This window comes from Liolophura sinensis, chromosome 6 (assembly GCF_032854445.1).
Source record: "Liolophura sinensis isolate JHLJ2023 chromosome 6, CUHK_Ljap_v2, whole genome shotgun sequence".
Lineage (NCBI taxonomy): Eukaryota > Metazoa > Mollusca > Polyplacophora > Chitonida > Chitonidae > Liolophura > Liolophura sinensis.
Window position 1 is genome coordinate 42,994,969 of NC_088300.1, and position 18,679 is coordinate 43,013,647.

At 39.5% G+C, this 18,679-nt stretch overlaps 1 protein-coding gene across 1 annotated transcript in view; it reads left to right on the forward strand.

Annotated features, from left to right (window-relative positions):
- Nucleotides 1–17,581, forward strand: part of LOC135467238 (uncharacterized) — a 31,092-nt gene extending 13,511 nt beyond the window's left edge. The window contains exons 5-25 of the mRNA XM_064745001.1: nt 225–385; nt 774–889; nt 1,425–1,564; nt 1,789–2,079; nt 2,412–2,460; nt 2,738–2,843; nt 3,202–3,458; nt 3,684–3,786; nt 4,048–4,217; nt 4,760–4,960; nt 6,002–6,144; nt 6,548–6,893; nt 7,088–9,897; nt 10,129–10,233; nt 10,621–10,758; nt 11,129–11,280; nt 11,992–12,171; nt 12,902–13,096; nt 13,266–13,313; nt 14,000–14,116; nt 14,521–17,581. Of these exons, the coding sequence (XP_064601071.1) occupies nt 225–385; nt 774–889; nt 1,425–1,564; nt 1,789–2,079; nt 2,412–2,460; nt 2,738–2,843; nt 3,202–3,458; nt 3,684–3,786; nt 4,048–4,217; nt 4,760–4,960; nt 6,002–6,144; nt 6,548–6,893; nt 7,088–9,897; nt 10,129–10,233; nt 10,621–10,758; nt 11,129–11,280; nt 11,992–12,171; nt 12,902–13,096; nt 13,266–13,313; nt 14,000–14,116; nt 14,521–14,602 (5,910 nt within the window). The 3' untranslated portion in view covers nt 14,603–17,581. The remainder of the gene's footprint in view (nt 1–224; nt 386–773; nt 890–1,424; nt 1,565–1,788; nt 2,080–2,411; nt 2,461–2,737; nt 2,844–3,201; nt 3,459–3,683; nt 3,787–4,047; nt 4,218–4,759; nt 4,961–6,001; nt 6,145–6,547; nt 6,894–7,087; nt 9,898–10,128; nt 10,234–10,620; nt 10,759–11,128; nt 11,281–11,991; nt 12,172–12,901; nt 13,097–13,265; nt 13,314–13,999; nt 14,117–14,520) is intronic.
- Nucleotides 17,582–18,679: the final 1,098 nt, after the last annotated feature.

The following is an 18,679-nucleotide window of genomic DNA, read 5'->3' on the forward strand; positions in this document are numbered from 1 at the left end:
AATGTTTCAGATTTGTACAAATTATGATTTTTTTTGTTTTCTTCATAAATACTTACTTTGTTATCATTTAAATTTCGTGTCCATCTTTATTCTTTTGTGGGGAACAATATCAGAATGAAATGCATATTCACAGTTCTGTATTGTTAACAAAATTTGATGCCCTCGTTCATGAAGAATCAATTTTTTGGTCAAAACTAATGTTTTAAACGGATATTTATTTGCAGTCTGAGAATAAGGTGCTTGACATAGACTGTCAGAACAGTGATGGGTTAACTCCCCTGATGCTGCTGTGCCGTGACCTCCGGCTGTTTGAGAGGTTATCTGTACAGTTACACCGGGACTACAACCCTGCCCATGTACTGGCCATTCTTCTCGACCACCGAGCGTAAGGCTCTTATCTCTTATTTATACCTTTTATTTAAAATTAAGGATGATTTGTTCAGGGATAATTTCAGTATTATTCTGTAGGATACAATTGCCACCTTCATACAAGGTGACAGCTAGTCATTATTATTTCAGCATCCATCTCATTTTGTCAATGTTATCATAAATTTTCAAATAGGAATATAGAAAAGCAAAACTACATGTACTTTCTCAAGATCTTCTCCAGGCCAGTAAAATTCTAAATTCTGTGGTTATAGCAGAAAATGTTAATACTTCTATGTTGAACTTTTATGACTGATGAGTCAGCATATGTATTGTATTTCATATGTGTACTTTTGTGTGTACTTCTTATGTGTACTTCATATGTTTAACTATTTGCTTTCTGACAGGAATGTTCATGCCGTGGATGCGGATGGAAAAAGTGGCCTTCACTATGTGTCTCTTAGCAGTGCGAGTTGTGCCAAACAGTTGGCTGAAGATCTCTTACATCACGGCTCACAAACTGGTTAGTATTTTATTTTTTTGTTTTGGCCTTTCACAACTGTTTAAGTGATGTTAGCTTTAAGTATCATAAAAGATGTCAATCATATAATTAGTGAGAAGTATATATTGGAAATACATGTATGCTTCCTATGGTTAACGATTGCCATCTGTTCGTCAGTGTACTGGTGATGATACTGATGTTGGCAAAAGACCTAGCATCCAGTAAATGGCATGTGCCCTGGCTTACTGATACACTGGTGATGATACTGATGTTGGCAAAAGACCTAGCATCCAGTAAATGGCATGTGTCCTGGCTTACTGATACACTGGTGATGATACTGATGTTGGCAAAAGGCGTAGCATCCAGTAAATGGCTTGTGCCCTGCCTTACTGATACACTGGTGGTGATACTGATGTTGGCAAAAGGTGTAGCATCCAGTAAATGGCATGTGTCCTGGCTTACTGATACACTGGTGATGATACTGATGTTGGCAAAAGGCATAGCATCCAGTAAATGGCATATGTTTTGGCTTACTGATACACTGCAATCATTTCAGATCAAAGGGACAGGCAGTGTTTCACCCCCATTCACTTCGCCTCACAGACAGGAAATGTGGGCGTCATCACAACCTTGATTGATGGAGGGTCAGAGGTTAACATTCGAGGATTTGCTGGTGCCACACCCCTTCATTACACAGTAAGTGCATATTTCAATACAATGATGATGTTCATATTTCAGATTCACATGTGCATGTATGTATACCAGACAAGAGTTGTCATAATAATGACATGTTTATTTGTCAAATAGATTGATATCATTGTGAAATAAAATTACTTTAAAGAAGGACTGTGGACTGTTTTGAGCTGTTTCAAGGTGTAATATTCTTCCTGCTCACACTGAAGTCTGCCCCTGTTTTGTAGGCCTACAATGACCACGACCGTGCTGCAGCCACCTTACTGGAGCATGGTGCAGACATCTCTCTGACAGATGACCAGGGGATGACGGCGCTGGATGTGGCACGCAGCAAGAGGATGAAGAGTTGTCTGCGGGAGGCTTGGGCGGAGATGGTGCAGAGTCGACAAGAAGTAAGCCTGGCCCCGGTCAGACAGCCAACTCGGGACGGCTCACGCCTTTCCATGAGAGGTGACACCCCAGACCTAAGGGCAGAGACGCCCCAAACTCGCAGACACCAGGGGGAGGTCCTATTTGATGTAAGTCTATGTACATAAGGCCCCATGCAGGATTAGGTGTAAATAAAGCTTCAGATTTTTGTGAATACCCTGACCAACTCAGAAAGTCACAAACTTCCAGACAACACCAAATGGAATCCGAGAAATACCATCTGAGTAGTTGTACTTGATTTTCTTTCAAACTTCAACCAGGATCTAGATCCCCTCAAAACTCATATATGAAAGACGACATATTGGCTTGAAAAGCTGGGCTTTTTGTTGAGATGGTGATCATCAACACTAAGGTGGTGGGTGAATTTTGTCACTTAATTATGATTGATTCTTGGTTTCTCTTTTTTCTTCTTCATTTTCAGGGTTTACCTTTGAATCCATTTGGGAGCCCAATCATCCACTCTTCCAGGAGTAAGTCTTGTTTCTTTAAAATAGATTCTCTCTTTGAGTACAGCTAATTGTACCTGCTGAATTTTAAGCAAAGAACGAAAATATGCAAATGAGGATGAAATTTAATTCATAATAGAAATAGACAAGGTGCATCGTTTTTAAAAACCATTACGCGGTTTCTCACAATAATTGGTCTTATCGTGAACAACTGGTTTTTATTACATTTAGTGCTATAGTCTATAGCTAATTATATGCCAATATTTACTTACCTGTTTTTAACCATGGTGTTGAATTTCAGAGAGTAAACCAGCAAAGCCGATGACTCCTGGGGAGAAAGCTGCGTTTGCTGAGGAACAGATGCTGATAGAGAGAGGAAAGTCGTCCTCATCACTATTGACAACCAAGTGAGTAATACTGGTCACACTAAATAAGGGTCTCTGTGTGACTGGACCTGAACCAATCAGATCACAGATCTGGCTGGTTTGTCTGCAGCTTTAAGCCATGTCGTAGCCACCCGACAGAGGACAGTGCATCTACTGTGGAGACTCCGGTTCATCTCCAGCCATAAGCCTGTTATAATATAATGTGAAAAAATCTTGGGACTGGAGTTAAGCACCAATTGAACAAATTTAAAAATAAGTATTGATTAAGAAAAGAAGCTAAACATTTTGGGAAATTTGCCATGCAGCCTAGTTAAGCTGTTTTAAGAGGATTTTTTGTTGAATTAGTTTTGAATTTGATGTTCGTGCATGCAATGAACAGGTCTAACATGAACGTTTGTCCATTCTACATCATTAGAGAGGGTGTGAGAAGACTGGGTGTTTGTCGCCAGGGCTCCAGCCGGAAGCCCAACCCTCTTCCCCAGTGGTCTAGATCAGTGGACAAGCTGCCCCCTGTACATGGGGACGGAATAGAGTCAGCCTCCTCTAAACAAAAACCCAAACCTGGAGCTGTACGCTATCAGAGGAGTCTGACAGAGATTAGCAAAGCAACCCAAAACAACAAGCTCTCTAAACTATGTGAGTACTACATATAAATACAGCAGGTGGAACATGTTAACTTCTGGATGAATTATCTGGGTGTAATGCCACACTGGCAGTATTTCAATCATATTTTAGCATTAGCAAGAATACAGAACAAGAAAACAGTTGTGGCTTTTGATCATCCTAGGAAAAGTTTGGAGACAATCTGGCAATACATGGAATCGTAACTGTGAAACCTGTTTTACCTGTTTTGTGATGCAGATACTTACCCACGTGCGCAGTCAAGGAGGATGGGCGTACACTTGAGTCGTGACTCCCCAATAGCAGTTACACGGCTGACACCTGATGTGGATGAAGAAAACAGGTTGGTATTTACCTGTATCATGAAGCACTCTCCGGGTGCCTCCACTGACCAATTTGCGTAAAAGTGTTAAAACGGGCTGGATATATTAGGAACCTGAAGTGCGGCCATTTTATCCTGAAGTGTGATCGTTTTCTCCAAGCCTTACAAGTGAAATATTCTTGGGTAGGGCATTAAACCCCAATGAAACAAATAAATAAACTAATTTTCACTTTGGTATATACTGTAGGGGATTTATGCAAATTATTTTAAAAACTGTTTCAGGTTAAAAAGACTTACACAGACACCCAGCCGGCCAACCCCCACTAGACTGACCCCCAACACACAGACCCCTGGAAGACAGACCCCAAGTAATCGAAGGAGCCACACAATGAGCTCACCTTGTCTGGCAGATCTGGCTTTTACCTGTAATGATTACCTTTTCACCAGCAAAAGTAAGTCTTGCTGCTGCTTTGGGAATGTTATTTGGTGTACTGGGACGTAAAAATATACACCTGTATGACGTTATTAGTGGTATATTCAGATATTGGTTAAGGGGTTAACATGTATATAGTACAGTACTAACATTATTGGATGTATGTCTTTGTATAAATACTGGTTGAGGTGCTGTAAAATGTATGTATAATGTCAGTGTTCATGTGGCATATCTGTTGTCTGCTCAAATCCGTTTGGTTAAGGCATTGCCTGTTGTGTGTAATACTCATCATGCTCATGGTTGAATAGTGGGAACGTAGCTCTGAGGCAGGACACGGTCTTCGTTTTTTTTGTACTAAATATTTCAGCATTAGTGTTATGTTATTTTCAGCAAAGAATGTAAAGCGAATGCTGAATTATTGAACGCTCAAAATGAAGACTCTTTCCTCACAGCTGATTTCGTACTATTCTGTGGATAGTCTGGACTACTGGTTGAAGTGTTGTATGTTACCTCTGTGATTGGGTAAGGTTATCATATATCCTCTATACTAACACCCCTCAGGGCGCAGCATGTCAACGCCCTCCTGTGGGATGAGTGATGACTATGACACAGAGGAGGAGGAGGAATTACTCTTCAGCCCCAAGGGTTCACCCCACCAGACGGGCTCGCCCCCTGGCACAGACCGGGCAAGGGTGAAGATACCATCCACTATTGAGGAGATTCGTTGCATGTCAGTACAGGGCTGTCCCTTGCCCACCCTCGGTGTGTATTATATATTTATGTAATGTGTGTGTAAAATGTAACAATAGAACTAACAGGTCTCTGGACCAATGCTAAACACAAATGCTTATGAATGTAAAATTCATGGTTTTGGTATTATACTATGCATTGTGGTATGGTGTACTGTGGGGAATTCGTAAGTTGACTATGATATCCTGTACAGGATAACGATTTTTAGGTGCAGGTGCATTGTCATCCCCATAAAAACTAAATTGATACAAACTTTTAATTGCTTCTGGCCTAACAGAGGCAAAGGAAAGCCTAATTTGTAAACCTGTGTGACAATAAAATAATTTTGAGAGCCATTGCTGTGATAATTGAGATCAAAAAATCGAATGTAGTTGTCAAAGCATATAAATTTGAATGATCAAGCTGGAATATATGATGTGTTTCTTTGAATTTCAGTCTGACTTGTTCTTAAGGTGCAGCTATATGATGCTACTTATGTTTTTCAAATTAAATTCAGTTCTTGTTTGAGAAAATTGCGCTGAAACATTGAATTTAAGAAATTGCATTTCCTGTTGATGGCAAGAAGTGAAGTTTTAGCACATGTTGTAGTATCTATCTGTTTTCCCTGATGTCATCTGGACAAACAGTATAGGATATCTATAGTATAGTATAGGATGTCACCAATGCGGTCACTGTGAGTTCAAGTCCAGTTTATGCTGGCTTCCTCTCTGACCGTAAGTGGGAAGATTGGCCAGCAATTGCAGATGGGTGTGGGTTTTCAGCAGGCTCTGCTCAGTTTCCTGCCACCATAGTGCGGGCCACTGTTGTATAAGTGAAATATTATTGAGGAGGGCATAAAACACCAAAATAAATAAGTAAATAAATATTTCCATGGTGTCATCTGCATACTGCAAGCATAGGTTTTAATGTGAACGTGCATGGTTGCACACAGAAAAACAAGCAACAGGCCAAACCTCCATGTATTGTTAGATATGCAAGCCAGTATCTCACACTAATGTACAGTAGATTAAGAGTATTAAATTTACTCATCATTTTAACTGTTGTCCCTTCCAGAACAAATGAGGTTAACCAAGTCTGTTACCCCTGTACAGGGAGAACGGGTGTTCCCCAACTCCAAGAGGGTCTTACCTCCCACCCCAGTACAGAAAAGTCTCTCCAGCATTGACCAGCTCCTGGATGTGTCCAATGGCTGTAAGGTAAGAGAAACTGAATAAAATTCTTACTTTAGCGGTTATTAGAATATTATTATGATCATTTCCACTAAGTTCACAATCTGTATAAGCAATAAGTTCACAATCTGTGAATGTAATGAAAATCATAAAATCCCAGTAATTCAATAACTGAAGTGCAGGTCTGTAATTCTTCATTGCCCTTAAAAGCTGCCCAAAACACACAGACCTTGATAAACTGTATGAATATTACCTTATCAGATGAGAAGAATTTTAATAATTTTAATAATAATTTAGTAAATGACTTTTATTGCAAATTCATGTTCCAAATAACAATAACAAAGTGCTGGGATTAACTTACAATTTTTCTCCTGATATAAGGAGGCCTACAGTTGTTCTGGTTAAACATTTTTCATTACTTTGTTTACAGGATAGATCCCCAAACTCTAGTGAGGAGTTTGATGAAGGCATTCACCTGACATCTGGGGGAGAGGTCATCCAGCTGGAGCGGAGAAAACCCTTCTTGAAGACAGAGTTTATTATAGAGGAGAGTCGCCCCAAGGATCTTATACTCCATTCCTCAGGCAGTGACAGCTGTGACTCCCTGGAGTCCAATCCAGTAAAACCTGTGCCAGGGTCTTCTCCAGTCAAGTCTGAACAGGCAACTGTTGCCAAAGTTATGTCTTCTGAAGAGATCTCTACAGCATCCAGATCCTCAACTAAGTATGCGCATGGAGTTTCAGCACCATCACAGTACCCTGCAAAGTCAACCCAAGGTGCTGTTGCACCATCCAAATCCATTACCAAATCGGTACAAAGGAATCCGGCAGACTTGAAATTTACTACCAAATCAGCACAAGGGGTGGCTACAAACTCCAAATCCACACAAGGGAATGCGGCAATTTCCAAATCTACAAAACCTGCTCAAGATATTATTGCCTCACCACCATTAGAAACCAAATCTGCACAGGAAGCCGCGGTGTTACCAGCTCCTCCTTCCAAATCCACACAGGGAGCATTGTTGACCAACCCATTTCTCAAGCAAGTCATGGGGTTATGGTTAACACTTGGAACACACCTTCAGAAAGTGCTGAAGTGAGATTACACCAGAACCCTGTGAAGGGGACCTCCAATACAGACAAACTAAGGACTGTGGCCAAAGACAATGCTACCTTAGCTGAAGCATCAAGAGCAGCAAACTCTGTGGCTAATGTCAGTTTGTCATTTGCAGGTAATGATCAGCTAATTGTTGCAGGAGAACAAAAACATGATGCTGCAAGTGACAGAGATGATGCCATCAGGCAAGAGATTAGTAAGAGCTACACCCCAGCTCCTACCCCAAGTCAGAAATCCCCTGTCAAAGTCCCTGTTAAAAGTGCTGCACAAAAGCCAAATAGTGCTTCTCAAAAGTCCATGGCTGTGAATCCAACAAGGCTGATTTCTTCCATGAAGAAGAGGGCAATTTTGCGCTCAAAACAAACTGCTTCGTCGGATACATTGACAGAGATTAAAGAGAATGCATCCTCTTCCAGACAATCGCAAGTCTCTGGACAAAACACTGTCACCTCCAGAACCACTCGGAAAAGTGTTAGCACACTGTCAGGTAATTCACAATCCCGGCCACAGGATGGTACGTTGTCAAAATCTGTCCCAGCATCTGTGCCATCCAGCATCAGTGCTCCAGCAAAACAAAGTATTGTAGACAATGGCAGTGTAAAACAAGCACAGGTGGAAAGTGGTTCTTCAGAAAGTGATTGTCAGACACTAGCGGGGTCACCTGTGAAAGAAAGCACCCAAATCAAGCCTCATCACAGTGCTGACAGCAGTATTTCACATTTAACTGAACATCTTGGCAAGACTCCATTAGTGAAAATATTTTCAACTCAATCAGAGCCCAGATTTGTGTCTCGCCCAATGGAGGCCCCAATCATTGAGCAAACCCCACTGATTGTTAACCCTTTTGAAGATTTCTTCTCCAACATTGCAGGAGCTAATGTCAGTGAGAATGCAGACTCCAACACAAACTCCCCTGTTAAACAGCAGCGTGTTAACTCTGCCTCATCAAGGAAACAGATGGGCAAAACTAAAGTTATGAAGGTTGCACAACTCAAGGGTAAACCAGCTCATGGAAGTGTAGGTCATACCAGTACTAAGAGAGTTTCCTCTGGCCGTAGGAGAGCCAGTCGTGCAGAACAGAAAGAGGAGAAAAGACCAGGGAGCAATACACGATCCAAAAGTCGACCTAAATCTGGAAAGAGAGTCCGGTCTGGGAAAAACAGAGGTAAGAAGGCAGATAAGGAGAACCTAGGTCGGGAAGCTGCTAAACCTGATGTAGCTTTGATCTCAGGGATTGGCTGGCACATAGCCACGTCCTGCGAGGACAAGTCTGACATCCAGGCAGTGAGGTTGAACTTGAACTCAGACAGTTCAGATGAGGAAGACATCTTAATCCCTAAGCTTAGCCCATTCCGACCCTTCTCTTCTCCTTCCCCAAGGTTTGTGGAGGTCAAGACTCAACCACAGCAGTGTGATATGAATTCAATACTGAACCATGAGGAACTCCCTCCTATGAACCTGGACATGTCCAGAAACACCATCCACGGCTGTCCACATGGCAGTCAGCTGGAGGTGAACCATGCTGGTGTACAGCTTCTGCTGGACGACAAGGAGGTCAGTGAGCAGGACATGGTGGACCAAACATGCAGGTTGGCTCCTGCCCTGCATGGGGATCTGTTGAAGTGTGCTCTTAGCCCTATCCCTGAGTCACCATCACTGGTGAGTAGGACATCCTCCTCTCTACAGCAGTTTTCCCAGACTATCACTGACAAACAGCTGTCCGATCTACTGGGTGTATGCCAGGCGAATGTACCTATTAGTCATCGATCCATCAGTGGTCATCAAGGTCTCTCAGGGACCACTGTGGGCCCCCAGCAGGCTCCCCGGACCACAGGTGGTCAGGAAGCTGCAATGTGTGATGACAATGACTCAGATGATACGCTGGTCAGTCATCAGTCAGAGAGTGGTAATGAAGATGGTTCTTCTCACAGCAAGGCTCACAACTCTAAGTTTGTGGAGGTGAAACAGGACAATGTTGAGGAAAGTGTAGATGAGATTGTTGAGGAGATTCTCAGCTCAACTGGTCCTGCTAGTCTCAACTCCACCCTTAGGTCCAACTGGTCAGCTAGCTCCAGAAACAATACCTTGACAGAGGCAGATAGCAAGATATTAAAGTCTCTTCATAATACAGAGTCTCCATTCCATGCCAAAGTGAAGAACACTGAGAATGATGCATTGCGAGAAAGTACAGACCAGGAAAGTTATTTAGGGGCTAATCCCGACTTGCTCAAAGTGTTCCATGACGATGACTTTAAACTGGGTCAAAGGATGAAAGCTATGATTGATGCAGGAGCAGATCATAACCGTGTGAAGGCCATGATTGATGCAGGAGCAGACCACAGCCGTGTGAAGGTCATGATTGATGCAGGAGCAGACGACAGCCGTGTGAAGGCCATGCTGGAGGTGGATGTTGAGGCCAAACAACTGGAGCGAATCATCCACAGCTTTAAGAAGATGGAGCTTCATGCTAGCGCAAACCCATGGCAGAGGAGTGAGAGCCCACCTCTCAGTCATTCCCCACAGAGAGGCAGGTCCTACACGCTAGAGAACCCTAAATGCAGACAGGACAAACCTCCCCAAGGAAGGCCGCACTCCTCCGCAGGATTTACTAGTGCTTCCAAATCTAGGAGAGGGCGCTTTACAGAGATTAAAGATGGCCAGCAGGTAAGTGATCTGTTAATCAGCTCTTTCTTCTCAAGTTTTTAAACGAAATATGATAAATATGTACTCCGAAAAGCTAGTCTAAATTGAAAGGTAAAATTGTTTATAATTGTTTGTTTTTTTTTGCCTGATTTTCAAACGCATGCTTCTGGATAAGACATTTGCTATGATCTGACTTTCTCCAATTGACAAGATCTATGAATGCTCCTCTAACTGCTATTTCATCATTTTTAGAGCATGAAGCAGTCAACAGAAAGCATAGCTAGTGTTGGGAAGGACCCATCTTTAGTTCAAGAGAAAAATTCATCCCTAATGGAAAGCCAGCAGAAGGTACCTGAGGTATGCAAAGTGAAATATGTAAACTTTCGTTACTTAGGATGCAGTGGAGTGATTTATGTGTGTCTTTTCAGGGGGAATAACTCCTGGTGGTAGTATGGCTTGGCTTTGACTATAAATCATATACTAGCGGTGGGAAGAAGTTAAATCATGCTGTTTTTTTTATTTGTAGATTAATGGCCAGTATATGATTTCAAACACTGGTTATTTACACTAATGGGTCTTCCAGCAACCTGCAGATGGTCGTGGGTTTCCCCCGGGCTCTGCCTGGTTTCCTCCCACTATAATGCTGGCCGCCGTTGTATAAGTGAAATATTCTTGAGTACGGCGTAAAACACCAATCAAATAAATAAATAAATATTTACACTAATGTATACATTTTTTTTTTAGCGTAATGAGCTGAATGACTCCATTCAGAGAAGCACCAGTGCCTGTAGTTCAAGCAGCGCTCATTCCATCCCAAAGTCTGAAGAAGACACAATATGCTGGAAGAAAGGCAACATTTTAGGTCGAGGAGCCTTTGGCACTGTAAGTATCCTACCTGAACAAAGGCTTGATAACAGTTATTTGTGTATTATATTGTAGTGCTCTTGTTTTTCATAAGTTCACCATGTGTTGTGAAGGGTATATTAGGATTTAAACTATTTATACCACCGATGTGATTTATATACTCCTTATGGACTTGGCCTGTAGCTCTGACATGTGTATGTCAACATTTTGCCTGATCAGCCAGTGGCAATTAAGATTTACTGATGATGTAGGGACAGTAGGTTATAAGGTAATTAAGCACATAATGTGGCTGGATCCTTAGACAGCTTTCTAAAACACCTGAGTCAACAAGAGAAATTAAATGCTTCGTTAGAAATTCTCATTATTGTGTTCGTTGACTCTTGCACAGGTTTGGTGTGGTCTGACAGGGGAAGGGGAGTTAATCGCCGTCAAGCAGATTGAGCTGAACACCTCTGACATGGAGAAGGCTAAGCGAGAGTATGAGAAGATTCAGGAGGAAGTAGAGTTGCTCAAGACTCTCACACACAAGAACATTGTTGGGTAAGCACACAGTATATAGAAAACAAACTGTATATGTATATTTCTCAAACTGTATATGTATGTTTCTCTAGCTTTTTTTTTTAAAAAATCTACATTTTTAAAGGCGAGGAACAACTCAGGCCTGGGATCATGGTACAATCATTGACTTAAGTCAAAACTTTAATCGTTGAAAGTTGTATGTTCCTAACCTGTTATTTTAGCTGAAATTTCCTGTTCAACAACTTAACCAGAATTGATGTTTCAAGCAATATGCTTGTTACATATGCCTAAGATCATTTCTTGATCCCAGGACCTGACCTATAACTGAAGTTAGTACAGTGTAAAAAGCTAACCTGGATAGGTGATTCTGTAGTTAATTCTGAATTATGTCTGGAAGACATTATATGATGAAGTTTATATCTTGCTTTGTCTTTGTGTGCTCCATAGATATAAAGGCTTCTGGCAGAGTTCAATTTATGGGCTTTTTCAATTTATGCTTCTGGTTTTATCAGATACATCTACCTAGTTAAGGTGATGGTTTTCTCTGGGCAGTCTGGTTTCCTATAAAAATGACTGGGGATGTATAAGTGAAAAACATTATTAAGGACAATGTTAAACACCTGTCAAATAACTAAATTCAACATTTTGAGAGATTTCATCTCTTCTAGCCAATCTGATAAACTCTGGTATGTACATGTATTTGAATATTGTGCTCTTGGTTCTTTGCATCAGTTACCTGGGCACGAGTTTCGAGGACAATTTTGTGAGCATCTACATGCAGTTTGTACCTGGAGGTTCCATAGCCAGTGTTCTGGCAAGGTTTGGAGCCCTGGAGGAGAGAGTGTTCTGTCTGTACACCAAACAGATCCTTGAAGGAGTCGAGTACCTGCACCAGAATGATGTTATACACAGGTCAGCACTGTTCGGATTATACAAAGAACAGTTTCTGGTGTAAATGTTAAATGCTTGATATATCTTACAAGATACTAACTTGTATTTTTGTTTTATGATTATATAATATGATAATGTAATATAGTTTTATGATTATATAATATGATAATGTAATATAGTTTTATGATTATATAATATGATAGTGTGATATAGTTTTATGATTATGTAATATGATAGTGTAATATAGTTTTATGATTATATAATATGATAGTGTAATATAGTTTTATGATTATATAATATAATAATGTAATATAGTTTTATGATTATATAATATGATAATGTAATATAGTTTTATGATTATATAATATGATAATGTAATATAGTTTTATGATTATATAATATGATAATGTAATATAGTTTTATGATTATATAATATGATGGTGTAATATAGTTTTATGATTATATAATATGATGGTGTAATATAGTTTTATGATTATATAATATGATAGTGTAATATAGTTTTATGATTATATAATATGATAGTGTAATATAGTTTTATGATTATATAATATGATAGTGTAATATAGTTTTATGATTATATAATATGATAATGTAATATAGTTTTATGATTATATAATATGATAGTGTAATATAGTTTTATGATTATATAATATGATAATGTAATATAGTTTTTAACTTTTTAACTTTTTCGAACGCTTTAAAGGTGCATTTTTTTTTTTTTGTACTGCAGAGACATCAAGGGAGGTAACATCATGCTGATGCCGACGGGAGTGATCAAGCTGATAGACTTTGGCTGTGCCAAGAGGATGTGTATTAACCTTAGCATGAGTCGCTCCCAGATCCTCAAGTCCATGAAGGGCACCCCATACTGGATGGCTCCTGAGGTCGTCAACGAGACTGGGCATGGCAGGAAGTCTGATATATGGTTAGTTTTAAATATTCTAGCTTCTCCTAACAATTAGTACAAAAGAATCTTGTTCACTAGCCTAGGAATCTTTTTACCCTCTGTATGTTACTTGCCATTGAAATGATTCACTGCAGTTACATTCCATTTCTGTTCACAAAAAGATGTGTATGTTGTTTTGATGTTGCAGGAGTATTGGTTGTACTGTCTTTGAGATGGCCACAAGGAAACCCCCGTGGTAAGTGAAATTTGTCACAGGGCTATTTACAGATTATGTGCCACAACCCAGCATGATTGGGTAGAATTAGCTAAACCAAAAGTTGTACAGTTTATTGGATAACACCTATTTGTACTGTGGTGGGAAGGTCTGCCAGCAACCTGTGGATGGTCGTGGGTTTCCCCCGGGCTCTGCCTGGTTTCCACCTACCATAATGCTGGCCGCCGTCGTATAAGTGAAATATTCTTGAGTACGGCGTAAAACACCAATCAAATAAATAAATAAATAAATTTGTACTTTGAAAATTTAATAAAGGGTACTTTAATGTCTTCTGATTTTAAAATCAGTGTAGAACAGATTGTATTGGCTTGGATATTTGCATCAAATCAATGGAAGTTTAACTGCTGATTCTGTTCTGTAGTAATATAATTTAACTAAGTTTAATGTATTCAATATCAAATATTTTGTTTTGTAAAGATGATCAAAATTTTTAACTTTAGCATAAAGTGACTGTGAAAAAGAGCCCCCAGGCAGAATTTGTCTGAGATATGTAAATGTATATGCATTAGTTCAGAAGTAATTAGTAGCCCATACATGTAATTATAAACACTAATTACTTCTAATTTTAGTATTATATTGTGTCTTCATTTAGACAGAATTGTGGGTGTATGTACATGTAAGTTATGCAAAGATCTCCTGTTTTGCAGGTCTGATATGTCTCCTCTGGCAGCCATTTTTGCTATTGGTTGTGATAAACCCATCCCTCAACTACCAGATCATTTCTCTAAAGACGTCCGTGACTTTGTCAACAAATGCCTCACCAGGTAAATATGTGTGCTTGGTAATTGTGCTAAGTAATTCTACCTGTATCCCTTGAATAGTACCAGATCGTGTATGTCTTGTTTTACCCCCCGGATAATCTACATGTTCTAGCAAGAATGTATGATACGTGAAGTCTTGAACAAGTATAAGTTGGCAATGGTAGTTACAATCTACTTACTAGTAGCCTTCATGTACAATGACAGCATTGCTCTTGTATATTGTACATTTACTACAGCGTACAACCATATGCTTGTGTAGTTACGTGACCTACAATATACGTTGCTTGCCCTTCATATATATGCTTTTTGGTCACAAATATATAAACTAATGCTGCAATTAGGAACGGAAATGTTGACCTTTTTGATGATATTTATTAAATGAAAGTTATTGTATTATTTGTTACCAGAGATCAGAATGAGAGAATGTCAGCTACAGAGGCTCTACAGCACAGATTTATTACGCGGAGACGGAAGAGTAGAGCCATTTGAAGTCATCATACCCTGTATGGAAATGTTCCAGCCCAGAGGAGACTATACGGTTGTATATCATTTTTCCTATCATCCTATGCATAGTTTCAACCAACTATGTCTTCATAACTCCAGCTGACCAGGAGCAGCTCACTGAACATCCAACCATCATGTTAGTTATGAGTACATAACATTACATGTTGTCCATAAAACTGAGCAAGCAGCGACAGACTTGGTGTTCCATCAACATTTTCAGGAGAGCTAACAGTTAAAGGAGCAGCGTGGGAAGTGTGTGTTGACCAGGTGTTAACAACGGGTACAAGTGACCAAATAACCAACCTGAAGCACCAGATTGTATTTCAACCACCTGTTCACCCACCCACCTATCATTTGGTGTTTAAAGATGATACTTCAGTCCCAGTTTTAGTGTTAACAGCTTCATTGCCAAAGTTAACTGTGACTTATCCATTCACAGACTACATTCTTTATATCTTTGTTTGAATAGATTTGAAAGTTTTACATACTTGTAAATATACTTTTGCGTCTAAAAAGTATTATGTACTTCCTGTTTCTGTGCTGTATCAGTGCTTCTTTAGAATGAGTCTTGTGATTTACATCTGTGTGTACAGTGAACAACACCAACAAGGCAGTGATTTATAAATGTACATCTTTGTACACAGTGAACAACAGGTATGTGTACTATGAACAGCATCCATATGGAGTGACTAACGTGTACAGTGAACAAAATGTACATTGTAGTGATTTACAAATGTACATATGTGTACACACTGAATGAACAACATCCATGTGGACTGTGAACATCCATATACTTGTTACTTGTACTAACACTTTTGTGTACATGTTCAGTGAATGACAGGTGTGTGTATTTACAACTGTGTGTAATAGTGAAATGTATAATGTACATTTTGTGAACAACATCTGTAACAAAGTACAGTGTACATATATATTTACAGAGGATGTCATTACATGTGTAATGTTACATAACTTATATACTGTATAAGGTATTTTATTGGTATTTTTGAACTTGATATAGGAAGTTAGGATTCCATGTTAGCAATACAGCTTCTGTGTTGAACAACATCATTGAAGTATTTGTCCACATAACATGAGTGTTTTAAGAGTAGCATGTCTGGCTCTGCACTGGACAGTGACAGCAGACTACATGAGAATGCTTTACAACTAAGGGCTCTGTCCACATTGACAATTGTTTTATACATGATAGGGCACTGCATAACTCATAAGGACTGCTGGGTAAGTTTGAAATTATCATTTATGACAATCAAAATTAACTTAAATTGTATACCACAAAATGTCTTTTAAATATTTATACTCCATTAACAAGGGCATTGACATGTGATACTAACCTCATAACAAATGATAATTCTTTCGATGAAAATATACTGTATTAAATAACCCATCACGGTAACCATGGTAACCACTTGGCCGCTTAGGCCTGCGGGTGTTATGTGCTACTGATAAATGCCTTTGTATCTACATGTAGCCTGTTTACTTAAGATACGCCATATATCATGTTTCTTAAGAAAATACATGTACTCTTGTATATTATATTGTACTAGGGAATTTGTGCCATGTTTAAATTATTTTATATTTCAATAAGTTTTACGGAAGTGATTATATTTACAAATCATCTTCATGCATGCATGTTGTGATGAAGTTAACTTTAGTGGAACTTAACTGAACTGAAATGTGCCCGAAGTCATGCAGTGCAGTGATGTTGTGACGGGTCAGAAGCAGAGAAAAAGTTGAGCATCCATTTTTGAGCTTCCTTTTAACTCTTTAGTGCAAGCTCAGTCTAAATTAGTAATCTTCCTTTAATGGGTATCTTCAACTACTAAAGACTGGCTTTTTCAAGTAAGACGTATTGCTTGATTCTGATTTATTCGTCCACCTTATAGTGCAAAGTTTAATTCATCCACCTAATAGTGCCCATCCACCTTATAGTGCCAAGTTTGATTAATTTCTTTATTATGAACCTACTTGTTTTAAGGCTTTCATATGCTTCTGAAAGGTGGATGTTAATTGGACAAACTTCAGGTAAAAAACAGTAACTTGTAACCCAGTCATGTCGCTACAGTTAGCAAACAGAAGGACTGAGAATACTTTGCACTGGCTTGATTTAAGTGTGCACAATGCACAGTGCCATATATGTATACTTTACAAGTACCCATATACATACATGCAACCACGCAGTATTTTACCTGGCAGCCATTAATCTCACTGTACATTGCTGTATGGCAGTATTGTCAGTTTTATACTTCAGCATGTTTGGTTCAGTCCTACTTTTACATGGTAGTTACATGGAATGGTATTTGATCTTGGTCAACCTCTAGTTTTATAACACCGAAGTACATGTATTCCCATTTTTAGACTTAATGTTGAAAGTGACGTTGAAATTTGTTTTCCAAGAGTTGAACTGTACATAGGAATCGTCACTTTGATGTACATGTATGCTGTACATTCATGTCATGTTCAGACATAGAGTATTATTACCTGTTTATCTGCTTTTGAGTTCTGTAATATCTATTTATGCATCATTCCTAAGGTCTTAACATGTCATATTAGAGTGCTAATATTGTGATGGTGTATATGTATAAAGCATTTGGTTCTCTTAAGGGCATGTACAAATGTAGGTACGTGTACAGTGGCAGTATTTATACCTACAAGGTATTGACAACCATGTTATTTTAAAATGATGGTCACATGACAGAGTATAATATTACTTTTAGTAGTACACAACAGACACTATTTTTAAAATACATGAATGTTTAAAGAATCCTGATTTGTTTGTATTTGATTTATTAAGATCAGTGCACTTCTGATCAGTATTGTATGACTAGAATTCCTTAGCCATCTAAGCACTACAAGTTGAGAAATGACATCAGCTGGGTGGGCAAATTTTAAATTTTTACTGCTTTTTTCTTGTACCAGCTTGGGGCAAAGTGATTAAAATATTTTTCATACACATGGACACTTTTTGTGTTGGTTCAGTTCCAACCCTGGATAGCAAATATTTGATACCCTTGCCTCCACTGTTAGGGGTCTGGTAACAATAAACAGGCATGATCTCTCATAGGTCTGTTTACATGGTTTTACATTTAGTTTGCTGGAGATACTTAACTTGCCTATGTCAGTGAATCATAACAAAATGATGTACATAAAGCCTCCGCTAAGTCATGTATCTCGGTGAATGGAGTATAAGGTGGCAGGTGATAACAGCCTGGAAAAGTTTCCTGATGTTTAATGCTGTTCAATATTATATCACAGCGGTGTCTCAGTGGTGTCAGTGTCAACATCGGGACCGGTAGATCCAGGATCAATCCTTGATTGAGTCACACTTAAGACTTTAAAAGAGGAAGTTGTAACTTCCTCGCTTGGCGTTCAGCATGAAGGGGATAGTGCAACGACTAGTTGACACGTATCAGTATAATTGCTCGGGCGGGGCGGCTTACTTGCCTTTGGTAAGTCGTCTCAGTGAAGCAGCACTAAATAAAAGAGCGGTGGAAATCCGTCCTGCAACAAGGAGGCACATTACACGTACATGCACCCTAAGGATTCCTTCGTCGTCATATGACTGAAAAATTGTTGAGTACAACGTTAAACCCCAAGCCCTCACTTACTCACTCAATGTCAACACATTTACAGCACAGCATCACTTGAATGCCGCAAGACATAATGACCCACCCTGTCACAGTATACATGTACTTGCACCAGACGATATACCCCACTCACCCCGTTTCGGCCAACCGCAGTATCCTCACACCAATTTGACCAATCCTTATGCTGAATGGCAAGCCTGGGCAGTACCCTAATTGGAGGTTGTTCAAGGGAGATAGAATCTCTGATTGGCTGAAAGTGGAGACAGGACCTTGATCATGCTTGAATAACTATGGTGCCTAAAGTTCAGCTTAGCCCAGTAATATTAGGGTGAGTGAGTGAGTGCTTGGGGTTTAACGTCGTACTCAACAATTTTTCAGTCATATGACGACGAAGGAATCCTTAGGGTGCATGTACGTGTAATGTGCCTCCTTGTAGCAGGACGGATTTCCACCGCTCTTT